The sequence below is a fragment of the Carica papaya genome, chromosome 1, assembly GCF_054855325.1.
Source record: "Carica papaya isolate Zhongbai chromosome 1, ASM5485532v1, whole genome shotgun sequence".
Taxonomy (NCBI): domain Eukaryota; kingdom Viridiplantae; phylum Streptophyta; class Magnoliopsida; order Brassicales; family Caricaceae; genus Carica; species Carica papaya.
Window position 1 is genome coordinate 3,059,305 of NC_142309.1, and position 21,451 is coordinate 3,080,755.

At 34.8% G+C, this 21,451-nt stretch overlaps 2 protein-coding genes across 9 annotated transcripts in view; both read left to right on the plus strand.

Annotated features, from left to right (window-relative positions):
• Nucleotides 1-854: 854 nt before the first annotated feature.
• Nucleotides 855-9,553, plus strand: LOC110808976 (ABC transporter B family member 26, chloroplastic-like). 6 transcript variants are annotated; one of them, XM_088214281.1, is made up of 21 exons: nucleotides 857-1,443; nucleotides 1,878-2,005; nucleotides 2,086-2,128; nucleotides 2,635-2,679; nucleotides 2,773-2,895; nucleotides 2,995-3,098; nucleotides 3,678-3,732; nucleotides 3,820-3,890; nucleotides 4,600-4,702; nucleotides 5,539-5,749; nucleotides 6,095-6,162; nucleotides 6,424-6,480; nucleotides 6,573-6,647; nucleotides 7,131-7,205; nucleotides 7,280-7,561; nucleotides 7,678-7,739; nucleotides 7,837-7,897; nucleotides 7,988-8,203; nucleotides 8,676-9,061; nucleotides 9,183-9,263; nucleotides 9,363-9,553. In XM_088214281.1, exons 1-18 carry the CDS (start codon nucleotides 994-996, stop codon nucleotides 8,066-8,068), a joined length of 2,094 nt encoding a protein of 697 aa, XP_088070407.1. In that variant the 5' UTR covers nucleotides 857-993; the 3' UTR covers nucleotides 8,069-8,203; nucleotides 8,676-9,061; nucleotides 9,183-9,263; nucleotides 9,363-9,553. The 6 variants fall into 6 exon arrangements, with proteins under 6 accessions (XP_021890354.2, XP_088070400.1, XP_088070414.1 ...); XM_088214274.1 differs by having other exon boundaries at nucleotides 856-1,443; nucleotides 7,988-8,124; nucleotides 8,676-9,263; XM_088214272.1 differs by having other exon boundaries at nucleotides 8,676-9,263.
• Nucleotides 9,554-11,225: 1,672 nt separating this feature from the next.
• The window catches only part of EMB3012 (embryo defective 3012), a 37,514-nt gene continuing 27,288 nt past the window's right edge, over nucleotides 11,226-21,451 (plus strand). Inside the window, exons 1-8 of one of the 3 annotated variants that reach the window (XM_088214293.1) lie at nucleotides 11,226-11,626; nucleotides 13,069-13,334; nucleotides 14,779-14,948; nucleotides 15,044-15,260; nucleotides 19,414-19,763; nucleotides 20,443-20,622; nucleotides 20,783-20,921; nucleotides 21,015-21,163. In XM_088214293.1, coding sequence (XP_088070419.1) covers nucleotides 11,445-11,626; nucleotides 13,069-13,334; nucleotides 14,779-14,948; nucleotides 15,044-15,260; nucleotides 19,414-19,763; nucleotides 20,443-20,622; nucleotides 20,783-20,921; nucleotides 21,015-21,163 — 1,653 coding nt within the window. In that variant the 5' untranslated portion in view covers nucleotides 11,226-11,444. Of the gene's footprint in view, nucleotides 11,627-13,068; nucleotides 13,335-14,778; nucleotides 14,949-15,043; nucleotides 15,261-19,413; nucleotides 19,764-20,442; nucleotides 20,623-20,782; nucleotides 20,922-21,014; nucleotides 21,164-21,451 lie in introns of those variants that run through there. The other 2 variants (XM_088214292.1, XM_088214297.1) reach the window with 2 other exon arrangements.

Consider the following 21,451-nt stretch of genomic DNA (forward strand, 5'->3'; position numbering starts at 1 on the left):
GAAGGCAGTTTGTGAAATTTTTCGCGGAAGCGCTACCGGGCTTCGGCGGCGTTTTTCGGCCAATTGGTCGGTTCTTTCACTCCGATTTGGCCATGGATGGGTTTAAAATTGAATTTCGTGCAAATTTTTCTTTTTACCTTTTTTGGCGGTTGAAAAAGGTTCTGGTGAGGCCCGGCTCCCTGGCGGCTGTGTTGTCTTCTTCGACGAGGGATTCTGGCGGCTAGGGTTAGGGTTTGGGTTCCGATGAAGTTATTTATACCTATCTGCTTTTGATCTGGACCGTCCATCGCTTTTAATCTAGACCGTCCGATCGTGATTAAATAGAGAGTGAATTTGGGCCATCCATACGCGATTCAATTTGGGCCATCCGTGCGAGTGAGAACGGACTTCAGCCGTTCAATCGCGTGCACGCAGATTGCCAACGTGGCTCTCCCTTGCATGACCTACTGCGTCAGTGCCTTTGCCACTTGGCGCATCCTGGTTGGTCAGGGCTGCTGACTCGATGTATGACGTAACACAATTTTTTTAAATTGTGTTTTGACTTTTGGTTTTCAATTTTTTTTTCAAAAATATCATCAGAACTCAAATTTTCACCAATTTTTCTTAAAATTATTTTCAATTAAATCATTAACAAATTTTTACCCATTTTTTCATTAAATTAAAATAAAATAAATTAAATAAATAATTATATTTTAAGAAAATAAAAAAATATTGTATGTTACAATAAATAGTTTAAAAAAATAAAAAAAATTTATTTTTAAGAATCATGTCTCCACCATAAAAAAAATTATACTATGTATTTATAAATAATAAAAAAAAAACAACTATGAAAAAATTATTGCATCATTATTTAGCCATTAGCAAACTAAGTCATGAGTCTACTCTGTTCGTTTTTCCAAAAAACTTCTTTGCCACATCTATGCAAAAGGTTATCGCCACCACTCCACTGGTAGAATATGCGGCCACTATCGCCATTTTCAGCTCGCTAACTCCATGCATCAAACTTTAATGGCGGTTTTACACTCTAACCTCCATACTCTCACCACCTCTAATCTCGGCAAACAAGCTTTCTCCATTTTCAACCCCCAAGCACCTCATTTCCCAACCGAAACCAAACGCCATCTGAAATTCCCCATTAAATATCACACAACGAAACGATCTTTTAAACCGCCGACTTCGACGCCAGCACGGCGATTCTCGTCGACGAACACTAAAAACGAAGAAAATAACTTTGATTTCTGGAAGAATTTGGAAGATTGGACCGGCCTTTTACGCTCCGGTTTGCCTGGTTGCAGTTGGTGGAAACTGTGTGACGAGGAAGATGGAGAAATTTCCATGGCGAAACCGGTCACAGTGTTGGCTGCTCTACGTAGAATGTGGACGTTGATTGGGGACGATAAGTGGATTGTTTATATTGCAGTTGCTTCCTTAGTTATTGCTGCTGTGCGCATACTTTCCTCTTAATTTTTGATTAGTTTTTATTTATTTATGTTGATCTATGAAGAAATCAACGAGAAAAAGAAAAACATTGGAGTTTGGAAATGTGAATGAGAACGTGATTAACTTGATAATCGTTGAGTCAAGCAGTTCTTAGCTATACAGTGTACACTAGTGTTGGATTAGTGTAAACTCGCATCTTATCTTATTAATTTAAAGATCTGTATACGAGGCTTATTAGTCCTGACCTAGAACTCAAGGTTGCTACTAAACCATTAAAGTTTCATTAGTTTGTTAATTATTCTCCTGTTTGCACTTTATCTTTTGAGGATTCAATTTTAATGGTCTGTACATGTGTTAAAAGCATACTAGCAATGCATTTGCTGTTGCAGGGAGTTGCTTTTGCTTGTTTGTTATTTTGAGGTAAGTTATGCGTGCAGGTCTCAGAGATATCTATGCCAAGCATATTGGCAGCATCTATTTTTTCTGCACAGAGAGGTGAAGCTGGAGCATTCTCTAAGAACTTGCGGTTGTTAATTGTGCTGTGTTTCACTTCAGGGATCTGCAGGTTAAATTATTGCTGTAGTCAATTTGAGCAATTTGGTTGTGGTGCATGAATTTTTATGTCTCAATTAATTTCACTTTCAGTGGCCTACGCAGTGGTTGTTTTGAAGTAGCAAATACTATCCTGGTGTGTTTTTGTCATTATTGGTTTTTCTTGGTATTTTTTTGTTCAAGTAATGTTTCATTTAGAGAACCTATGATTTGGTAAGTCATTCATTATTTACCTAAAATAAGTGGATTCAGTGGCTAAAATTCATAAAAAATGACTATTTTGTTTGGTGAATTTCCCTGATTCCTTTTTATTATTAGATTGGTTGGGCATTGCATCATTGTTCCTTGTTAAATTGTAGGCATTTTACAAATATAAATCACATTTCTCTTTGGTTCGTGGGAGGTTCATTGGGCCAGTGGTTGACACAATGGATAAAGTTTATCCTCTCCCTTCTAATAAAATTTCCCAATATGGGTACAATGGTGTGAGGGGATTTGATCCTAGGTTCTTGTACAGCATATGCACTTATTTAATAGCTAAGCTAGTTTGCATCCATACTAAATATAAACCACAAGTCTTCTGCCTGTATGAATAGGCATATTTATTTGACAATCTTATCTCCACATTACTAAATTTTGCAGGTTAAGCGCCTTAGAAAATATTTATTTTCAGCCCTTATTTTACAGGTATATGTTGTACCAAACAGTTATTCCCCTGAGGTACCTTGGGATCTGTCCTGATAATTTATTCATTTGGCTGAAGTCTCTGTGTTTATATAGGATATATCGTTCTTTGACATAGAAGCTGGTGGCGCATTGACGAATAGACTTGGAGCAGATTGTCAACAACTTTCTCATGTTATTGGAAATGATATCAATTTGATACTGCGAAATGGACTTCAGGTTTTACTGAATATTCCTTCCATCCATTCTTTTAGATACCCAGTTATGTTAGATTCTGAGTCTATCATTTCATTTTCTTTGTTGATGTTCTGACACTAGGGAACAGGTGCCTTGATTGCTTTGCTGACTTTGTCTTGGCCACTAGCATTATCAGCATTGGCTGTATGCTCTCTTTTCTCTACAATCTTTCTGGTTTATGGCCAGTGAGTATTTCAATCTCCATAAGCTCAACCTTTTTTTTTTATTTGCAGAGAAATATGCATCTAATAATATTAAAGAACATGGACAATTGAGTTTTGATGTGTAAACTGGGGAAACTAATGGCATGGTTTTTTTAATTCTGTCATTTTTATTATTTGGTAACTAATTTGTCTTGATTATGCCCTAATGTTTTACAAAATTTACGCTAATCAGTTGTTGAACTACCCAATTATATGTAAAAAAGATAGAAAACTATATCCTTCCTTGTGTTCACTCTGCATAGGGGTACAAGTGTCGGGTAACTGGATCTTCCTCATGGAGTCAGGATATAAATTTAGCTTTCACTGAGCCCAGCCTCTCTATTTTTATGTTCTGAATAGAAAATGGTGTCTTAGATTATTGTTATTATTATTATTATTTTTTGTATGGAGTAGTTATCTTGCATTCATTGTAGACACTTGCATATAAGTTTCAAACTTGTCAAATATCATGTATGGATCTGTTTATTTTCACTGCCACAACAACGATTTCTTGCTTATTTTATGATTGAGGATTGCAATCAAGCAGTTTTTTTTCCATAGGTACCAAAAGAAAGCTGCTAAGTTAATTCAAGGGTTCAATGCCCGGGCAAATGAGGTCAAGACAGAAACTAACTTTAATTGCTTATGGAACTATGTGACTTGGTTGAGATATTAATTTTCAGTACTTTATGCTTTCATCTAGGTTGCACAAGAAACACTTTCTATGATGGGGATAGTTCGAGCATATGGAACAGAGAGAAAAGAATTTGGAAGGCAAGGATTCTACTGCTTTCATCACATTTTTTTTGGGTCTAGCTAAGCAAAAATTTTCAAGATTTGCAATAATATGCACCCTTAAGTTATTCCCAAGATAAACATGTTTTTGCTACTTCAGCACAATGGTGGGTCAAAATCATAGCAGATTGACCCCAAGCAGTTGATCAATAGATCAAATTTTCACAGTATTGACCTGTAATACGTGGCACAGTGTCGACATGATGAATTTGCCAGGCTGTCATTATGTGCCGCATCATGGACATTGCACACCTTGATGTAGTATATTTAGCACTTTGCCTGTCGATATACTGCACCATGGTGCAGTGTTCTTCTGGTTAACTCAGCATATACAGGGAACTATTATTTTTTAGGGACATCCAGGGAATTATTTTTGAGCATATTTTGGTATGTGTTTGTGTATAGATTTATATATGTTGGAGAATTAACCTGTAGATTTAATAAATAACAAACTCACATAGATATGAGGATGGTTTTGGGTGTGACTGCATGCCTTGGTGTCACATTCCTTAACCTTTTCCTAGGTTTTCCATTTAATTGAGGTGTCCATATCCTTACTAGTTTCCCATTATTGACATTGGAGTTTGAAAGTAAAATGATGAATTAGGCAATATTTTTGTAAACTTGCACTTTTGCCCCAGACACTAACAGCATAAGTTATTAACTTTTGCATCCTATTTGGTGGTAGGTACAAGCAATGGCTGAACAAAATAGCTTTTATAAGCATTCGAGAAAATGTGGCTTATGGTTTGTGGAACACGAGTTTTAGCATCCTTTATAGATCAATGCAGGTCAGTATCAATTTATCTTTTTGAAACTCGACCTTTTAGTCTTAGATTACAAATTTGCTTCATGCTACTTCAGAACGCAAAGCAGGGAGTATATCGGTCATTCTTTAATGTCTATATTAAAGGGATGTAACATATGTCTTGAGTGTAAGCTAGGTCATTTTTATTCAGTATTTGCAATTTGCCATCTGCTGGCAAGTTGCACTTAATGAATTTATGATAGCTCTCTGAATGGATCAAGGTCAATTAATCTCGGGTGCAGAACAAACTAATCTAATGTCCTTTAGCATCTAACAGGCTAAGAGTATCGTCCAAATTAGTCAACTTGGATGTAGCACTATTTTGTTCTACACAACTTATTCTCCAATTGATAAGGTCCCCCACTATGCTAAAATGGTGAAGACACTTGTATCTAGGTAATGCCGGTGACGGACTGAATACATGTCAAACTAGCATTCCATATTGGGTGTCGAATTACAAATACATGATATTACACAACTGAATCTCTAATTGTTAAGGTCCCCCACTATGCTAAAATGGTGAAGACACTTGTATCTAGGTAATGCTGGTGATGGACTGAACACATGTCAAAGTCTATCATTCCATATTGGGTGTCAAGAATTACAAATACATGATATCTCAATCACATAGACATGCAAGTGTCATGAATCGGAAATGTTACATCTGGAGAGAACTTCTGTGGATTTGTTAATGATGGACAACCAATTGTCTATATTCAGTTGTTTTAATGCTTCAGGATGACTTACTGTTACAAGAATTCTGCATGAGCATGAAGATCTTTAGTTGGACTTTTGACTTTGTTGAATTACAATTTACAGGTCACTGCAGTGCTGTTTGGAGGAATGTCCATGATGGCTGGTCACATATCGACAGAGCAACTTACAAAATATATATTGTACTGTGAATGGCTAATTTACGCAATCTGGAGGATTGTAGACAATTTATCATCTCTGCTGCGATCAATTGGCGCAACAGAGAAAGTTTTTCAGCTGATGGATCTCTTTCCTAGCAAGCACTTTTCATCAGAAGGCAAGTGCTCTGTGGAATACTATTTGGGATAGGGGGTATTGGTCATTCTTTACAATGGTTTAAATCTTGTGGGAATTGAAACTTTTGGTAACATGAACCTGAGAATTGCAAGAAGTTTTTTGTTTCTAAATTTAAATGGATAAAAATAGAGATTTGGGAATACTTTTTTTATTTTTTTTTTTACATTTTTTTATTTGCTTCTAGTTCGAATTAAAAGCTTTATCTTAAAAGTTTGATTTTTTATAAGCTTCCCCAGATTCCCCTGAACCCTAGTTTTCCGATTTGATCATTTTGTTAGTTATTCGAATGAGTTTTTATTTGATTGTGCATCCAAACTTTATCCAGGAACAAAATTGCAGAAGCTACTGGGTCATATACAGTTTGTGAACGTATCATTTCAATATCCTTCAAGGGTAATAATCACATATTGTGTTTCTTAGTTAATACTAAATGGGGTTTTAATTTTTTTTTTGTACTCTCATCTCCCACGTGCACATCATGTCAGCTGTTGCACATGTAAAAATTGGATTGAAGTATGTTCAGTAAATAAATAATGGAAGACCACTATTTGCTTAACATTTCTGTTTTCCTTGCTATTTTTCTTCTCATTTAGTTTTGCCTTTCCTTTTGGAAGGAGGGAAGAACTTAGCCACTTTTCACTAAAATTTGCACAGGGACCAATCCTAGATCATATATACCTTTCTGTTCGAGCAGGTGAAGTGGTTGCAATTGTAAGTAATATCTTCACACAATCATGAGTACTTTCCCTTGATATTGGCAGAAAGGTTTTGGAGATTTACTGCTTCTATTTTTTTTTTTCAAGGTTGGTTTGAGTGGTAGTGGAAAAAGCACTTTAATTAGTCTCTTGCTACGCCTCTATGAGCCAACTGGTGGTCAGGTAAAGTTATTGGTAACCGTGCATCATACTCCAACTTGTTGGAGTCCGGTTGATAATTTTCTGTTCAGAGGATTGTAATTTTATTGCGTGTTGCATGAAAAGGAGATTTGATAAGGTAAAATGGGATTTGTAAAATATGAGAAACTGAAGAGAAGGGCTGAGTTACTCGTGCAGGAAACTTATTTGGTTTGTCGTTACTGAAGTCTTGGCTTAATAACTGTTTTAGAGAAGAATATTCATTTTGAAACCTTTTAAAATTTGAAGATGCTTGGAGAAATAAAATATGGTGAGTTCCTTCTGAATTTTACTGGAATTCTTTCTACATAAGGAGCTTTTAGGTGTACATGTATGATTGAATTCCAGATTGTCAAAATAAAAAAAGGTACATAATATTTTGAAGTTCTTGCTTTACAGATGAATTCAGTATTGCACTCTACATGATTGGTTGATGGTCTTATGTTCATAAATGTCTCTAATTTACAGATCTATATAGATGGTCTCCCTCTCGGAGAGGTGGATATCAGGTGGTTGAGAGAGCAGATTGGCTTTGTTGGACAGGTTAGTCTATTATGATTTTACTTGTACATAAAATTTAGTTGTGTGATTATATTCTAAATATTCATTTTAGGCAGGAACCTCACCTTTTCCACATGGATATCAAATCAAATATTGCGTATGGATGCAAAAGAGTCATTACTCACGAAGATATTGAACATGCTGCGCAGCAAGCTTGTGCTCATGAATTTATTTCCTCTCTTCCTGATGGTTATGAAACCTTAGTAGATGATAACTTACTTAGCAGGGGACAGAAGCAAAGGATTGCTATTGCCAGGGCCATTCTCAGGGATCCTGCTATCCTGATCCTTGATGAAGCAACCAGTGCTCTGGATTCAGAAAGTGAACACTATGTCAAGGTACCTGAGTTTTTCATTATTGCTACTTATTCCCATTGGTAAATGTTTGATATGCTTATGTCGTAGTAAACTCGGGTTCTTATTGCTGCAATACATTACCTGCTTTTATCTTGAAGAGGCTTCTTGATCCATCAAGAAACGACAAGAAAGCAAGGACAGTCATTGTTATAGCACATAGGTGAGTTTCTAACACCACATGTTTTAGTTCATCGCACATTCTTAGTGCTCTTGATGTCGTGAGAGCATTTTCTATTATTGGACCATCTTTCATGCAGGCTGTCCACCATAAAAGCCGTTGACAGAATAGTTGTAATGGATGGTGGCCAAATTGTTGAGGTGAGAGCTTATTTTGTAAACACCATGTAAAGTTTCTGGCCTTAAAACTGTGTTTTCCAATATGTTGTTGATATATACATTTGCCTGCAGATGGGTCATCATAGCGAGCTTCTTCAAATGGGAGGGTTGTATGCGTATTTAGTAGACTTACAATCCAAATCCCTGGCATGATTCAAGGCTCTATCAGCGCAGCTGCGAGTCTGTCTGTTTCATTTTTTTGGTACAAGGTTTGTTGACTTCACTTGATTGGCATGATTCAAGAGTCAACACCCCGTTAATTGCTTTTGTTACTCTGGACATCAAGAGGTAAGACGAGTCCAATTGTCTGATTCACGAGAGTTGTATGCTTGTGTGCTGATTCATTTTGTTAAATTTTCCCCTTTTCCTTCGGATCTTTCTTTTCACCGCTGACATTATCCGCAGGTTTTGGGCTTTGTTTCTTGCTAGAGGATTTTACTGCCACTAGTGTTTATTTGGTGTAATAGACATAATGTACTCTTAGTATTATTTTTGATAGCTTAAAATTGAGACCGGCCAAAAATGTACGTTATAACCAGAAAAAAAATTATAATTACTAGAACCTAAAGAAAAAAATTGTTACCTAAACGGTATACATTATTAATTATTAGTTCTGTATTTTATACCACAAAGAAAGTGTATTACAACACTTTCTATCTTATCTTTGCCTATAGGTATGGTTTAAGCTAATTTAAAACAACTCTTTAAGCTATATTTCGTTCTTGCAACTAGCTGATATTACAACATTTTATCGTTACAGATCAAGGGCTTCTAAATTTGTTGAAAGTAGGATTTAAAAATGAAGATACGACATGAAAAAAGATGGTAGTGGTGGGTATGGAGGAGGATGCCACTGACTCATATATGCTCAAGAGCTTCACTAGAGAAATTTCTCCCAGGCTGAGGAACTTGCTGATGAGGAAGCCCTTTTACTCCTCCCTCTTGACTCTCTGTCACCATTTTCTTCTCTTTCATATCGTCCTTGATCCCCGCATCACCCACAACAGGTGGCTCGTCCACCACTCCTTTAACTTCTTTTATCACTTTCTTTGGCTCTTTGTTACGGTTCATGGCTTCCTTGTCTCTCCTGGACTCCATTGCCAATATCCCAACTTCGAACTGATTGTTTTCCTTCCTCCGATTCTAGTTAAGAAACAATCTTAATTTTGCCTCGTCTCTCCTTTCAGCTTTTTCTTTGTGTTTGTTGGTTTTCTTCTAAATCTTATATTAGGTATGCGGTGCTTTTTCTTTGTTGTTACATATGAAGCTGTTGATGGTAGCATTTAATGGTGCAACCTCTTAGTGAAGTGAGGAGATACTAATCAAATTTGCTCGAGTTATCAAGTTGGTTAGTGTTTGTAATTTGTTTTTTCAGTATAACGTAATATATGTAAATATTACTTTTGCATGAGGACAAGAGTTTAACATCTAACTTTTAATTTTGCAGAGCTGGAGAAGTGGTGTCTCACCCAAAAGGTGATGTCTGTGTTTGTGGGTTGGCAGTAGTATATACCTTATCTCTATAATTTTAACCGTTTGCTGCAAAAAAAAAACTTTTGACCACAAAAAATAAATAGAAACATAATTGATTTCTATACTTTTATCTCATACCATTATAGAATTCTCAGCATGTTTATCTGTTTTGCTGTCTCTGCAAGAAAGCAGCATGTGTCTTGTTGAAACACACGGCAATCTTGCCGCATGACATGTTGCTTTAATTTTTTTTTTTTTGAGGCCGATCATGTTTCTTTACTAGAAAGTCTTTTGGTATAATCTTCAGAAAAAGGAACTCTTCTGGTACAAGTTTTATTTTCTTTGAATTTCGATGAGAATGTTTCATTTTGAGCGCAGAAAACGTGGGAAATTCTACTGCATGTTTTAAAGCCATCCATATTAGTAACTATATAATTATGGCGCTTTGAAAATGAAAAACTTCTTCAAACATTGTAGTGTATAATTGAAGTTGCATTTTTTTTCCCCTTTTCATCTAAACAAAATACCATTCAAACTTCCTGCTTATTATTTACATTATATTTGAATACAAGATATTAATTTTTACATACACTTGTATTCTTATTAATAAGAATTATCATTTTTATGAGAAATTCTCTGTTCTCTTAGAAAAAAAATACTATTGCTCCCTTAAAAAATTGAATCTACTATTTTCTTTAATATAACGCCATCATCACTTACTAATATTTAGATGACCCTTAAATGTAATTTAATATATATAAACTATAATCGATGTTAAATATGGACATTGAAACTTATAAATATTATTATGTTCATCATTCTAAAATTATAACTAAAATCCTTATTGGCATTGTATCATACTCTTTCAAACTCTTAAAAATATAAAATATTATTAGTTAAAATTTTAACATTTCACTTAAAACTCAATACTTTATGAATAAATTATAAGATGACAATATTATAACATTTAATACGATTGGGGTTAAGTTTTGGTGAGAATATGATGATTGAGTTTGGTTGTCTTATTTTCTGGTAATGAAATTTTTTGGGTATAAATTTAATGCCTCACAAGCATTCTTTTTAACTATAAAAAATAAAATATTAAATAATGATTGAGACGAACTTTCAGTGAGCCAGAAGTGCTGAGAATGTAGAGTAAATTACTCATGTATTTGAAAAGTGGTAACGTGCATTGTATAATAATAATAACGGTGATTAGTTCTAAGCTAATTCAGTGAACTGTGGAAATATAAAAAGAAAATTTGCAGTAATTATAGATCACGTCATTATGCTTTCTTCCTAAACAAATATAAGAAATCCAATTATTATGATTTTAGGAAAAAATAAAGTTACTTTTAGATAGCAGGTACTTTAGAATTAAATTTCTCAGAAAAAATAAAAAAAAATCTTTATTGTTTTATATATATATATATATATAATGTTTTGGGTATCTGCCTGTTTATTTTTATCTTGAATTTATTTAGGGGCATTTTTAATTTTTAATTTTTAAAAATTCTTTAGGCAAAAAATTTTAGATAATAATATGATTTATTATATTAGAAAAAAATAAATTATAATTTAAATTAAAACATACTAGGAAATTATAATTTAAACTAGAATAAAAATAAATTAGAGTAGATAAAAATGTAATTTTAAATTAAAACCTATAAATAATAGTTGAAAAGGAGGATTGATTCTTTGAACATTCATGAAACACGTGAGAAAGGTGTGGAAAAGGGGGAAGCGGGAAAGCCCCCGTACTAAAAAGCTGGGGAGCGTATACTAACATGTTTCCCAACTCAACATCACCACCAATACCCAAATGCCACGTGTCCCTAAACTTGGCACTCCACAACGTCTCCCTTCTGTCTCGCTCTCTCATTTAAACCTCTAAAACCCTGCATCTAGGGTTCTTCTTTCCTTATTTTGGAACCTTATGCTTCAGTTAATAAGGGTAGTCATTAATGTTTCAGTTATCGATCGTCATGTTTAGATATTTGAAGTTGATTTAAGCTTTATTTACTTGTTCGTTGAATATATTTGACGGGGCTGAAAAATGAAGATGATCCGGTTTGAGTTTTGGTTCGTCTTCATCCTTGTGGTTGCGGTTGTGATGGAGGAAATGGCGTCGCATTTGCTATCTGGTCCGCACATTGCTGATGTCAATGTGTTGTTGCCTCCGAAAATGACGAATCCTGTGGAGTTTCGGCTTCAAGGAAGTGATGGCTGCTTCAAATGGTAGTTCTGATTAACATTATGTTTTTCTTTTGGATAGATAATAAAACCAAGTTTATGAGTACGTTGAATTGTTTGACAAAAAATGTGTGGAAGAGAAGAAAAGATATGGAAATGTTTCCTTAAACAATGTTGAAGCTCACAGAAGTAGAAACCCTACTAAGTTTAGTACTTGGACGGACTTTTTAAATTTTTCGAAACTGTGGGGAAGAAACCTTATGCTCCCATTAGTTGATATTTTTCTTAATAAAACAAATTTAGGGTATATTGAAGCTTTTGTGTGGTTCTTCGAAAATCTAGGGGAATAGAAAGAGTTGAAGGAATTTTCAATGTTATGGTGTATTCAAGCGAACATAAGTAGAAACCGGACTAACTTTAGCTTAATGGAGTTGATTTTTGCAACTTTCCTCGTTAATAGAGACTACAGTGAAGAAACCATTGCCTAGTTTATGATCTTTGGGAACTCACTGGTGTGTCCAAGTTGGCCGGGTGTTGAATGCTTTTTTCCAGGGGTAAAAGAAAATGAAACTTGACGAAAATGAGAATATGATACTAAGAGCATATGAAATGGGGCGTTGGTAAATGTGGCAGCAGATGTCGAAATGCATTTGATAGGAGCCATTTGGCCATAACATAATCTTTTGCAAAACAGGAGTACAGTCTGTTCGTACATTTTGGAATATCCAGCTTCTATGTTGTTAGTGGTATTATTGAATGTTGATATTGTGAGAAAATGATGTTATCAAGGAAGAAAGTAGCAACAATTTGGTAATTGGGGCAATTGAGTGTTGTCATACTCCTTGGAAATTTTCTGTGAAATGCGTCATAAGTGCAATGCTGTTCCAATTTTCAATGGAATTCATAGTTCTCGTTTTAAGATTTGCCATGTTCAGTGTCAGGAGGCTACAAGGTAGGAGGTGGGTTCCAATTAAAGAAAGAAGAAAATATATAGTTTAGAATTTGATGACTTATTTTATCAAGACATGGAGAATAGAATGAAGAAGATCTATTCTGCCTACACTGCTGGTTGAAATGAGTCGGGAATATGTTATTTGAAATGTCAAGGGATAAGGCTATTTCCAGAACATTCTAATAGGTGGATAGTTATGGTTATTTTTTGCCTTATATTTAAGAGAGTTATGCAATTACTTTACTGTTTTTGGAAGATATCTTGTCATCTCGCCTTTACCTCCTCCCTCTCTAATATTCTTTCTTCATTGATAGAAAAAGAGCAAGTTTGATTGGTAAACTTTCCTAGTCATCCCCCACCTGGATGATGATGATTCAATTTCCTAGTCATACAAGTGTCTAGCTTTTTTTATTTTTATTTTTTGTGATGAAATACCTCCTTCCAGATAATGTTCAGGTAAGTTATGACTGTGGGCATCTGATCTTAGCTAAATTGTGCTCTAGAGTTGTTCATTAGATTTTTTATTTCCTTACAGGTCGTGGGACCATCATGATATCCTTTCTGTTACACCTGAATATAACATGAGTAGTCACTGTTCAACAAGTGCACGGCTGAGATCAATTGCCCCTTACAGTGGTCGAAAGGAGACTGCAGTTTATGCTACTGATGTTCGGACTGGGGTTGTAATTCGCTGCAAAGTTTTCATTGACAATTTTTCCAGGATCCAGATATTCCACAATTCTATTAAGCTTGATCTAGATGGGCTTGCTACTCTTCGAGTCCGTGCCTTTGATAGTGAAGGTATTAGCATTTGCAATAATCACTTGTGTGGTCCAGTTTCCAGTACTATATATATATATATATCTATGTCTAGAGTCATAAAGCTGATGTTGAAATTATGTTTTACCTCATCTTACCTACGTTAGTTCTTGTTGTAGTATTTATGCGATATAACCTTTTTGTTTTCATTTTTATATGATATTTAGTCTTTATCACTTCAGAAATATTGCTCATACAATGCTGTAATTACTTTCCCTCTTATAACTAAGTTTCTAGGTAGGAGTCCTGGTATCCCTTAAATCTTGATTTTTTTAAAGAGGATTAACAAAATTTTTGGGGAAATTATTAAATAGTGTGATGCAAGATGAGAAGACGGTATGCATAAGTTCATTGCAAAGGTCCTGATTAGAGGATTAAGTAGCGTGGTAAGTGGGGTTGTTGTGCAGGGTCAACATGTTGTGGGTAGTAGACAAATTTTGGGTTAGGTTATTTAATTTTTAATTAAATAAGCTTTTTGTAAATTCGAATTATTTTTTATATATTGGTTGCATTCCCTTAAAAAAAATTAACTTTTATCAAGTTGGAAATTATCTATGACTTCCTCACCTTGGCTTTTACAACTACACATGATGTATGGAGTCAATACCAATTTGCTTTTACATTACAAGGATGTAAAATCAGAGGAAAAAATAATTGATTAAAAAGAAAAAGATTTGCTATTCCAGAAAAAAGAAAGGATTTGCTATTTGTACCTGCTTGTCTCTCTATGGGTTGTGTAATTCCCGAATACTATTGCCATTTTTGACTGGATACTTAGTTAAGATGCTTGAGGGCAAGTACCTATTTGAGGGAGGGTGTTATGTGGGTGACACATGGCTACAAGATATGATGCCACATGGCTGCTAGAGGGGGTGACAGATGACTGCTAGAGTGGCTGAGACATGGCTACTGCAACAAAATTATTTTTATTTTATTCATCTAGTTATCTAGTTTTATTTAATGATATCAGTAATTATTGGGATAAAATATGAAGGTAGTTTCCTGGATATTGGGTAACTAGATGGTTTCTAGGATGTGGTATACTTACTTCCAACTAAGGAGATTATTATTTTTAGAAGTTCTATTTTCTTGTACAAAAAGAGAATCGTGATATGAATAAAACATGCAGAAAATTTGTCAAAAAAATTTCTCAAGTACTATTTACAAATTCCCTTAACTTGATCCTAAGAAAGGACCACAATAGGTTTTACCTAATTTATTGATTCAACCTCGCTCTTAAGGTGTTTATAGTAGATGTGATATTCTTTCTTAAGAATTTCTTTTTTGTTTCATAAAATCTTTGATTAGCAATTTATTGTTTTGTTAGCTGCTTTTGCTGATTGAGAAGTGCTATTTCTTGTTTAGTTTTCTTTTCTGTTTCTGTTTTCTTTTTATGGTTGTATTTACTTCTCACACTGCATTGCAGAAAATGAGTTTTCATCATTGGTGGGTCTGCAGTTCATGTGGCAGCTGATGCCTGAAACTGATGAATTGTCTCATCATCACCTTGCGCATGTTCCCTTGAAGGATTCCCCCCTCAGTGACTGTGGTGGGCTCTGTGGTTACTTAGATATCCGAATAAAGCTTGAAGATAGTGTACGTGCTAGTAGTGAATTGAGCTATAGTGTGAATTAGTAGTTAATATATACTTCCTTCATGTTTCTTACTATGTATGCTAATACATGTTGCAGGGTTTATTTTCAGATTTATATGTTGTAAAAGGAATTGGAATTGGCCATGAGAAAGTCTTAGTTCGTTTGCTGGAGCCACTACTTACGCATATGTCTGATAAAATTGCTCTAACTGTAGTGGAAGCCATGTCACTTGCTCCTCTTTCACCTCTTTTTGTCCTCATTGGCGCTGGTCTCCGTTATACTCTTAAAGTTATTCGTGGGAATACTCCTCAAGGTTTCATCTATCTTTTTCTTGTGTTTTTTTTCTTCAAGTTTTTGACAAGAATAGTAATTTTATATATATCTTAAGATTCACGCTTGATTGGGCTCTCTGTGAAAAATACTAGCCATGTAGCATGTAGCCTGTTCTCTCCAAAAAAAGTACCATGTAATCTGAATGTATTGTTATTTGTATTGTCACCTTCAGTTTCTGTTTGTTATAAAACTAGAGCAACAATTAGGATTGGCCTATTTCTTTCTGCTTAGTGAAAGCTATGTAATAAGGCTCTCGATCCTGGCCTTTCTTTTCAAAACGTTAGCAGTTAGGCTTCCAAAGAAATCATGGTGCTCAATGTTGAGTCTTTAATCTTACATATCAGTCCTACTGATGTAGGATAGATTAGGGATAATCTTTTTTTTTTTTGAAATAAAAAGTACTAAGTATATATACAAAAGATACAAAAGGGAAACCACTCATTTACAAAAAAAATTTACAATTGTGTTAGTATATCAATAATATTTCTTAAATCCTTCACCTTATAAATATCATGATCCAACATTAAAGAACTAAAATAACGAAACCATCTATACCTGATATTAGACATCTCACTCTCAATACCTCAAAAGCGCTACTATTCCTTTCTTTTCATAAAACCTAAAAAATAGTTAGCGGAATAAGTTCTATAAAATTTCTCTTTTTACATAACCCTTCCCAAGCTCAAATCTCATCCCTTATTGTTTCCGCTATAACGTAGTTAATTCCTAATAGGCCATAGATCATTGTCCTTAATTCATAAGCCATTGGGCACCATAGAAGAATATGGTTACAGGATTCTGCAGCTTTCTTGCGTAAGTAGCATCCATTCACAATTATTTTGCCTCTTGTTTATCAGCGTATCAATCGTCAAAATGCATTCACAACTTATCTCTTAAACAGAAAAAGCAACCCTTGGAGGCGCCTTTGCTTTCCATATTTGATACATCAGAAAATTGGTAACCCCTTTTGACTCTCTTCCCACCAGATAGTTATTATTATTTTTTTTTGAGATAAAAGTGTAAGATGTATTGATAAACTAGCGGGATGCCACCCATGTACAAAAAATTTAAAGACCAATGAGTATATTTATAATAGATCTAAGATCAACAATGTTATCAAGGTCATGACCAATAGAACCAAAAAAGTGAAACCATTTATCTTTGATAGTGACAAAATTAAGTTTTTTTTTTCCTTCAAAAGCTCTTTGAATTCTTTCTTTCTCAATTATCCAAAAGGTAGATAAAGGAATGGTTCTGTGGGACAAGTTTTTCTTACAAAGGCCTTCCCAAGCAAGTAATTCCCCTTTGACCGAGCCAACAGTAACCAAATGTAAGCCCATGATGCTGAAAACTAGAGACCAAAGAGAGTGAGAGAATGAACACCAGAGGGGCAGGTGGTTGGTGGATTCCAGACTAGATTTGCAGAGATAACACCTATTGACCATCATAACTCCTCTCCTAGTAAGATTGTCAATTATAAGAATGGGTTCTTTAGCAGCTTCCCAAGCAAAAAAGGAGATTCTTGGAGGAGCCTTGGATTTCCAAATCATATTTGCCAGAAAATCCAAGGGGAAGTGTCTGTTGTGGCCAGCCATGTGATTGTTGAGAGATTTAGCCGAGAAAGCACCATTCTTGCTTAATTTCCATATAAGTTTGTCTTCTTTGTTGTTGGTACTAATATTGGTTAGAACCTGGCGCAAAGACAAGTGTTCCTCCGCCTCTCAATCCTGTAAATTTCTGTAAGACCAGATTCCATTACCTAGATAAATCAAACTCAAGAATCTTTTCGATGAGGGCATCTTTTCTCAGGCGATCTTTTCCATTCCCACCAGATAGTTATAGTGAGTCTTGACAGTGAATTTCCCATTTTTTTTTTGTTTCCATACAATCTGGTCCCTGTTATCATTTGCATGGACTGTGGATAATAGCTGTAGCAATGCTTCATATTTTTTGACTTCCCAATCGTTCAGATTCCTGTTCACATTCACAATCCACACTTTGTTACCATTACCTTCTCTATATGCGTCCTCAGTAACCATATTTTTTGAATGTGCAATGATAAATATCCTCGCAAACTGTCTCTTGAGACTACACCCATCCGTCCATTCATTCAACAAAAACCAGATTCTTTTACCCGTACCTAATCTCCAACTACTGCAACTTTAAGTTTAGGCTGATGCATCTCAATTTTTCTCCATAGACGCAAGCCATGTGGTCTCATCACACATCTCCTGTCCCCATCATTATCAAAACTCCTCCAATAGGGGCCTTGGTTACATTCTTCCATAGTCTATCGTCCTCCTTCAAGAACCTCCACATCTATTTACCTTGTAGAGCCACATTCATCTCAGTAAGAGATCTCAAATCCAAACCCCCTTTTTTAACAGGTAGCTTTACATCCTCCTGTTTCATTTGGTGACATCTCATTCTCCCTTCATTATCATCCCAAAGAAACATGCTCTGGATAGCTTTCAATCTCCTTGCTACTTTTACAAGGATCGTCAATGTAGATAATTAGTAAATGAGAAGGTTGGTCAACGTGGTCTTTATTAATGTTAACCTACCTCTCTTTGATAGAAAATTCCTCTTTCATTCTGCTAATTTTCTCTCAAACAACTCAATCACTAGTTCTTACGTTTTATATCTTTATATTTATCCCTCAATAGATTAGGGACAATCTTGCCTACTTTTCAACCTAGGTGCACTTAAGAGTTTCTGTTCTGCATCAACAAATACCCAGGCAGATAAGACAGATTAACAAATGAGGCAGATAGAAGATTCAATTAGGGAAGTCCTTTCCAGTGGGCTGCCCAAGGAAGAAAGGCTAGTTGTCATTCAGGCAGTTTCTTTTAATTTTCTAAATAGATTTATTAGTTCCTGGTTTAGGGAGTTAGTTATCCTATTTTCTTTGTAAGTTCTATATCTCTGTTGCCCTATAGAAAATAAAGCACTATTGAGTGTCTTTAGGAAAGTTGTTGAGTACGCTGGGAGTTTGCTGGGTTCTCTCTTAGTGAACCTAAACAATTTCTGCTAAAATTAGGTAAAAATATGAACTGAAATTAGCCATGAGAAAGTTTCAGTTCTTATTTTGGTTCACAAGCAATAGAAAAGAATGGCTAGTAGTAGATCCTGGGTCATTAGGGAGGACCTTCTTGGCTGATGCTTCATGAGAAGATGCCTTAGAAATGACTTGGTGTGATTCTTCCTTGGTGCTTGCTACCAGGGAAGGGAAGTGATGTTACGCACAAACTTAGGATCCCGTGAGATTCTATTCTTATTATTATTTTTTTATTTTTTAATAGATATATACCTATATATATATATGTAGTACTACTCCAACATAACAATGAACAATATTTTAGTATATTCTTTTCACATAGTCTTGTAGCAATAGGTTGTAAGGTTTATTAGCTTCCCTTAATTTTGTTCACAATGCAATTCTTTCAACTTCTTAGCCATCAAACACGAAAAAGAAAAAGAAAAAAAAAATTGTAATCTAGTTACTTTTCATTAATAAAAACCTATTTGTTTCTTGTTTTCTTTTACCCAGTAAAAAAAGTTTCCAATTCTCTTTTACGTTTCTTTTCGCCCAATTTTTTCTCTATTGGAAAAATAGTTATTTTGTTCATTTACCTTTTCCATTTTTTTCCATGTTTCTTGTCTAGACTTCAAATCACTGAAAATCCTTTCTCTTCAATATTTCCTTTCATTCTTCTTCACCGCAGTTCTCTTGAACCTAAAAGATCTTGTTATATTTTGTTTCTCTTTTGCGTTTTGGTCCATTCTTTGCTCACAAGCACCAAGGGGGTGCCATCCCATAGAAAGAGCAAAGTGAAGGATTTTTTAGGCACTTACTCATAAAGTTGGAGTTTATTCATTTCAAATAATATCTATTTTTGTTCAAAGGTCATTCTCTTTGCAATTAGAAGTTCTTGGATACTTTTTGGGTTCTGACTTTTCTGGTTTAAATTCCCATTTTATGTGGGTGGCTATGGTGCTTTTTGAATGATAGTTTTTGTGTTTCCTTTTCGAAAGAAAAATATAGCTAATAACTTTCTCATTGTGTTGCATTATCAACATTTTTCTCAGTCGTTTTAACTCTTTTTTTACTTTTTTCTTAATCATAATGGCAGTGGTTTATCTACCGTCGCCACATCATCGATGGTCAGTTTCAAACTCATCAGTTGCTGAAGTGGACAGTTTGAATGGTTTCACTCATGCGTTGAACTTAGGGGTAACAAATGTCATTGTTGAAGATACTAGGGTTTCTGGGCACATTCAAATGTCATCGCTCAACGTGGTTTTACCAGATTCTTTGGTTCTGTATCTATCACATTTATCATCTATATCTGATAATTCTCTAGAAGGTACTAAAGGCATTTCATCTGGGGCACGTTGGTATATTGTTTCTGGTCGGGAATACATCATTCAAATGAAAGTTTTCTCTCGGGAACCTGATGCACAAGAAATATACATCACAGAGGCTTGTATCTTATCCTTTTTTCATTTCAAAATTTATTTGAAAATTTATTTCATTTTTCGTGGTAGGACTTCCCTTTTGTGAATGTGCATGTTGTGTATTTAACTTTACTTTCTTAAAGTTTGCTTTTTGCAACATTACATGTTGATTTGAAACCTCTCCAGTTGTATATTTAGCTGAACAATTCGATTCACCATATACTATTGTTTGTCTTTAAAATGATTTTTGAATGGCGTCTTTAAAATATCATCGATGCCTGACCAAGGAATTTGAAAAGAACTGTAATCTCTTTTTTATTTTAAACCATTCTGATATCTGGCAATATATTGAAACATGTTAATATGTATATCTTTTGGCTTACATCTCACAAGAACAACAAAATGTCAAAAAAAATGTTTGAAACAATGTCGAAGCTCTTTATATTCAGTTTCAGTTACATGCTTTATATTTGATTTAACTGTTGCTTCTGATAAAAAGACTTTATATTATTCTTTTCTATTCCCTCCTTTTCATCATTGTAGATTTGTCACCTGGTGCACTGAAATAGTTCACTTATTCCTTTTTCATTTGCTTTATCAATATGGCTTTATTGTATGGTGGGTGGGCCTATGAAGTAAAAAATATTTTAGCATATTTCATTTGTTGGTATCTTCTGTTAAGAAGGTCCTTCCATCCCTTGCAGAGTGATGATATCAAGTTGTATGACCAGCAGTCTGATCATTGGAAGACTTCCTTGGTGACAGAGCAAATTGCACAAAAATATGGCTCACTGAATACTCGAATTCTAAAATCAACTTTGCCAGGATTGGGAAAATTGACAGCTTCTTTAACTTATTTTAGCGGGCATCTTAATTCAAAGGAGGTGAGACCACCATACCTATTCTCTGTCTTTTTTGTTTGCCAGAAAACTAATAATGCTTAACCATAAGCTTCCTATTAAACCTTTTTCTGCTTTCCAGATCTTACCAATATGCTATTTCATTTCTCAAGATGTGGCATAAATTTGTGCTTTCTCTTAATAGGTTCTTAAGGTTGCGCAAGAAGTTATGGTCTGTGAAGAAGTGAAGTTTAGCTTGGATAAAACAAGTGGTCCACCTCAAAAGATTCTCCTTCCATGGCTGCCTAATGTTTATCAGGAGATGGAGCTGAAGGCTTCAGGAGGTCAGAAGCTTTGTAGCTTTTATCTTTTGAAATTTTAGTTTTTTCTTGTGAGGTCTACATTTTCTGATTACTGAATGCTTTTGAAGTACATAGGCTGTGCCAAAACATCCAGTGATTACAAATGGTTTTCTTCGGATGTGGCTACTGTATCTGTATCTGCCTTTGGAGTTGTCCAAGCAAAGAAACCTGGTAATGCTACTCTGAAAGTGGTGTCGATTTTTGACTCTTCCAATTATGATGAGGTAATTGATATTTTGGTAATATATCTGTTTTATTTAATCTCTATCCTTACAAGTTACTATTTATTTTTTGAGTTTAGTATATAACTAATTACTATAGTTTTTGTCAGGATACCATTAAGCGTAAAAAAAAAGGAAATTCACAGAAAAATGGTAACATAGTCTTTTTGTGTGTACAAATTAGGTGTTAGGGTTGTTGACCGAAATAATCGTGAAACAGACCCCTTCCCCTCTGCTGTTGCTGCGGCCAAACACCTGAGTAATTTCAGCCTCCATTGCCATTTGTCTTTA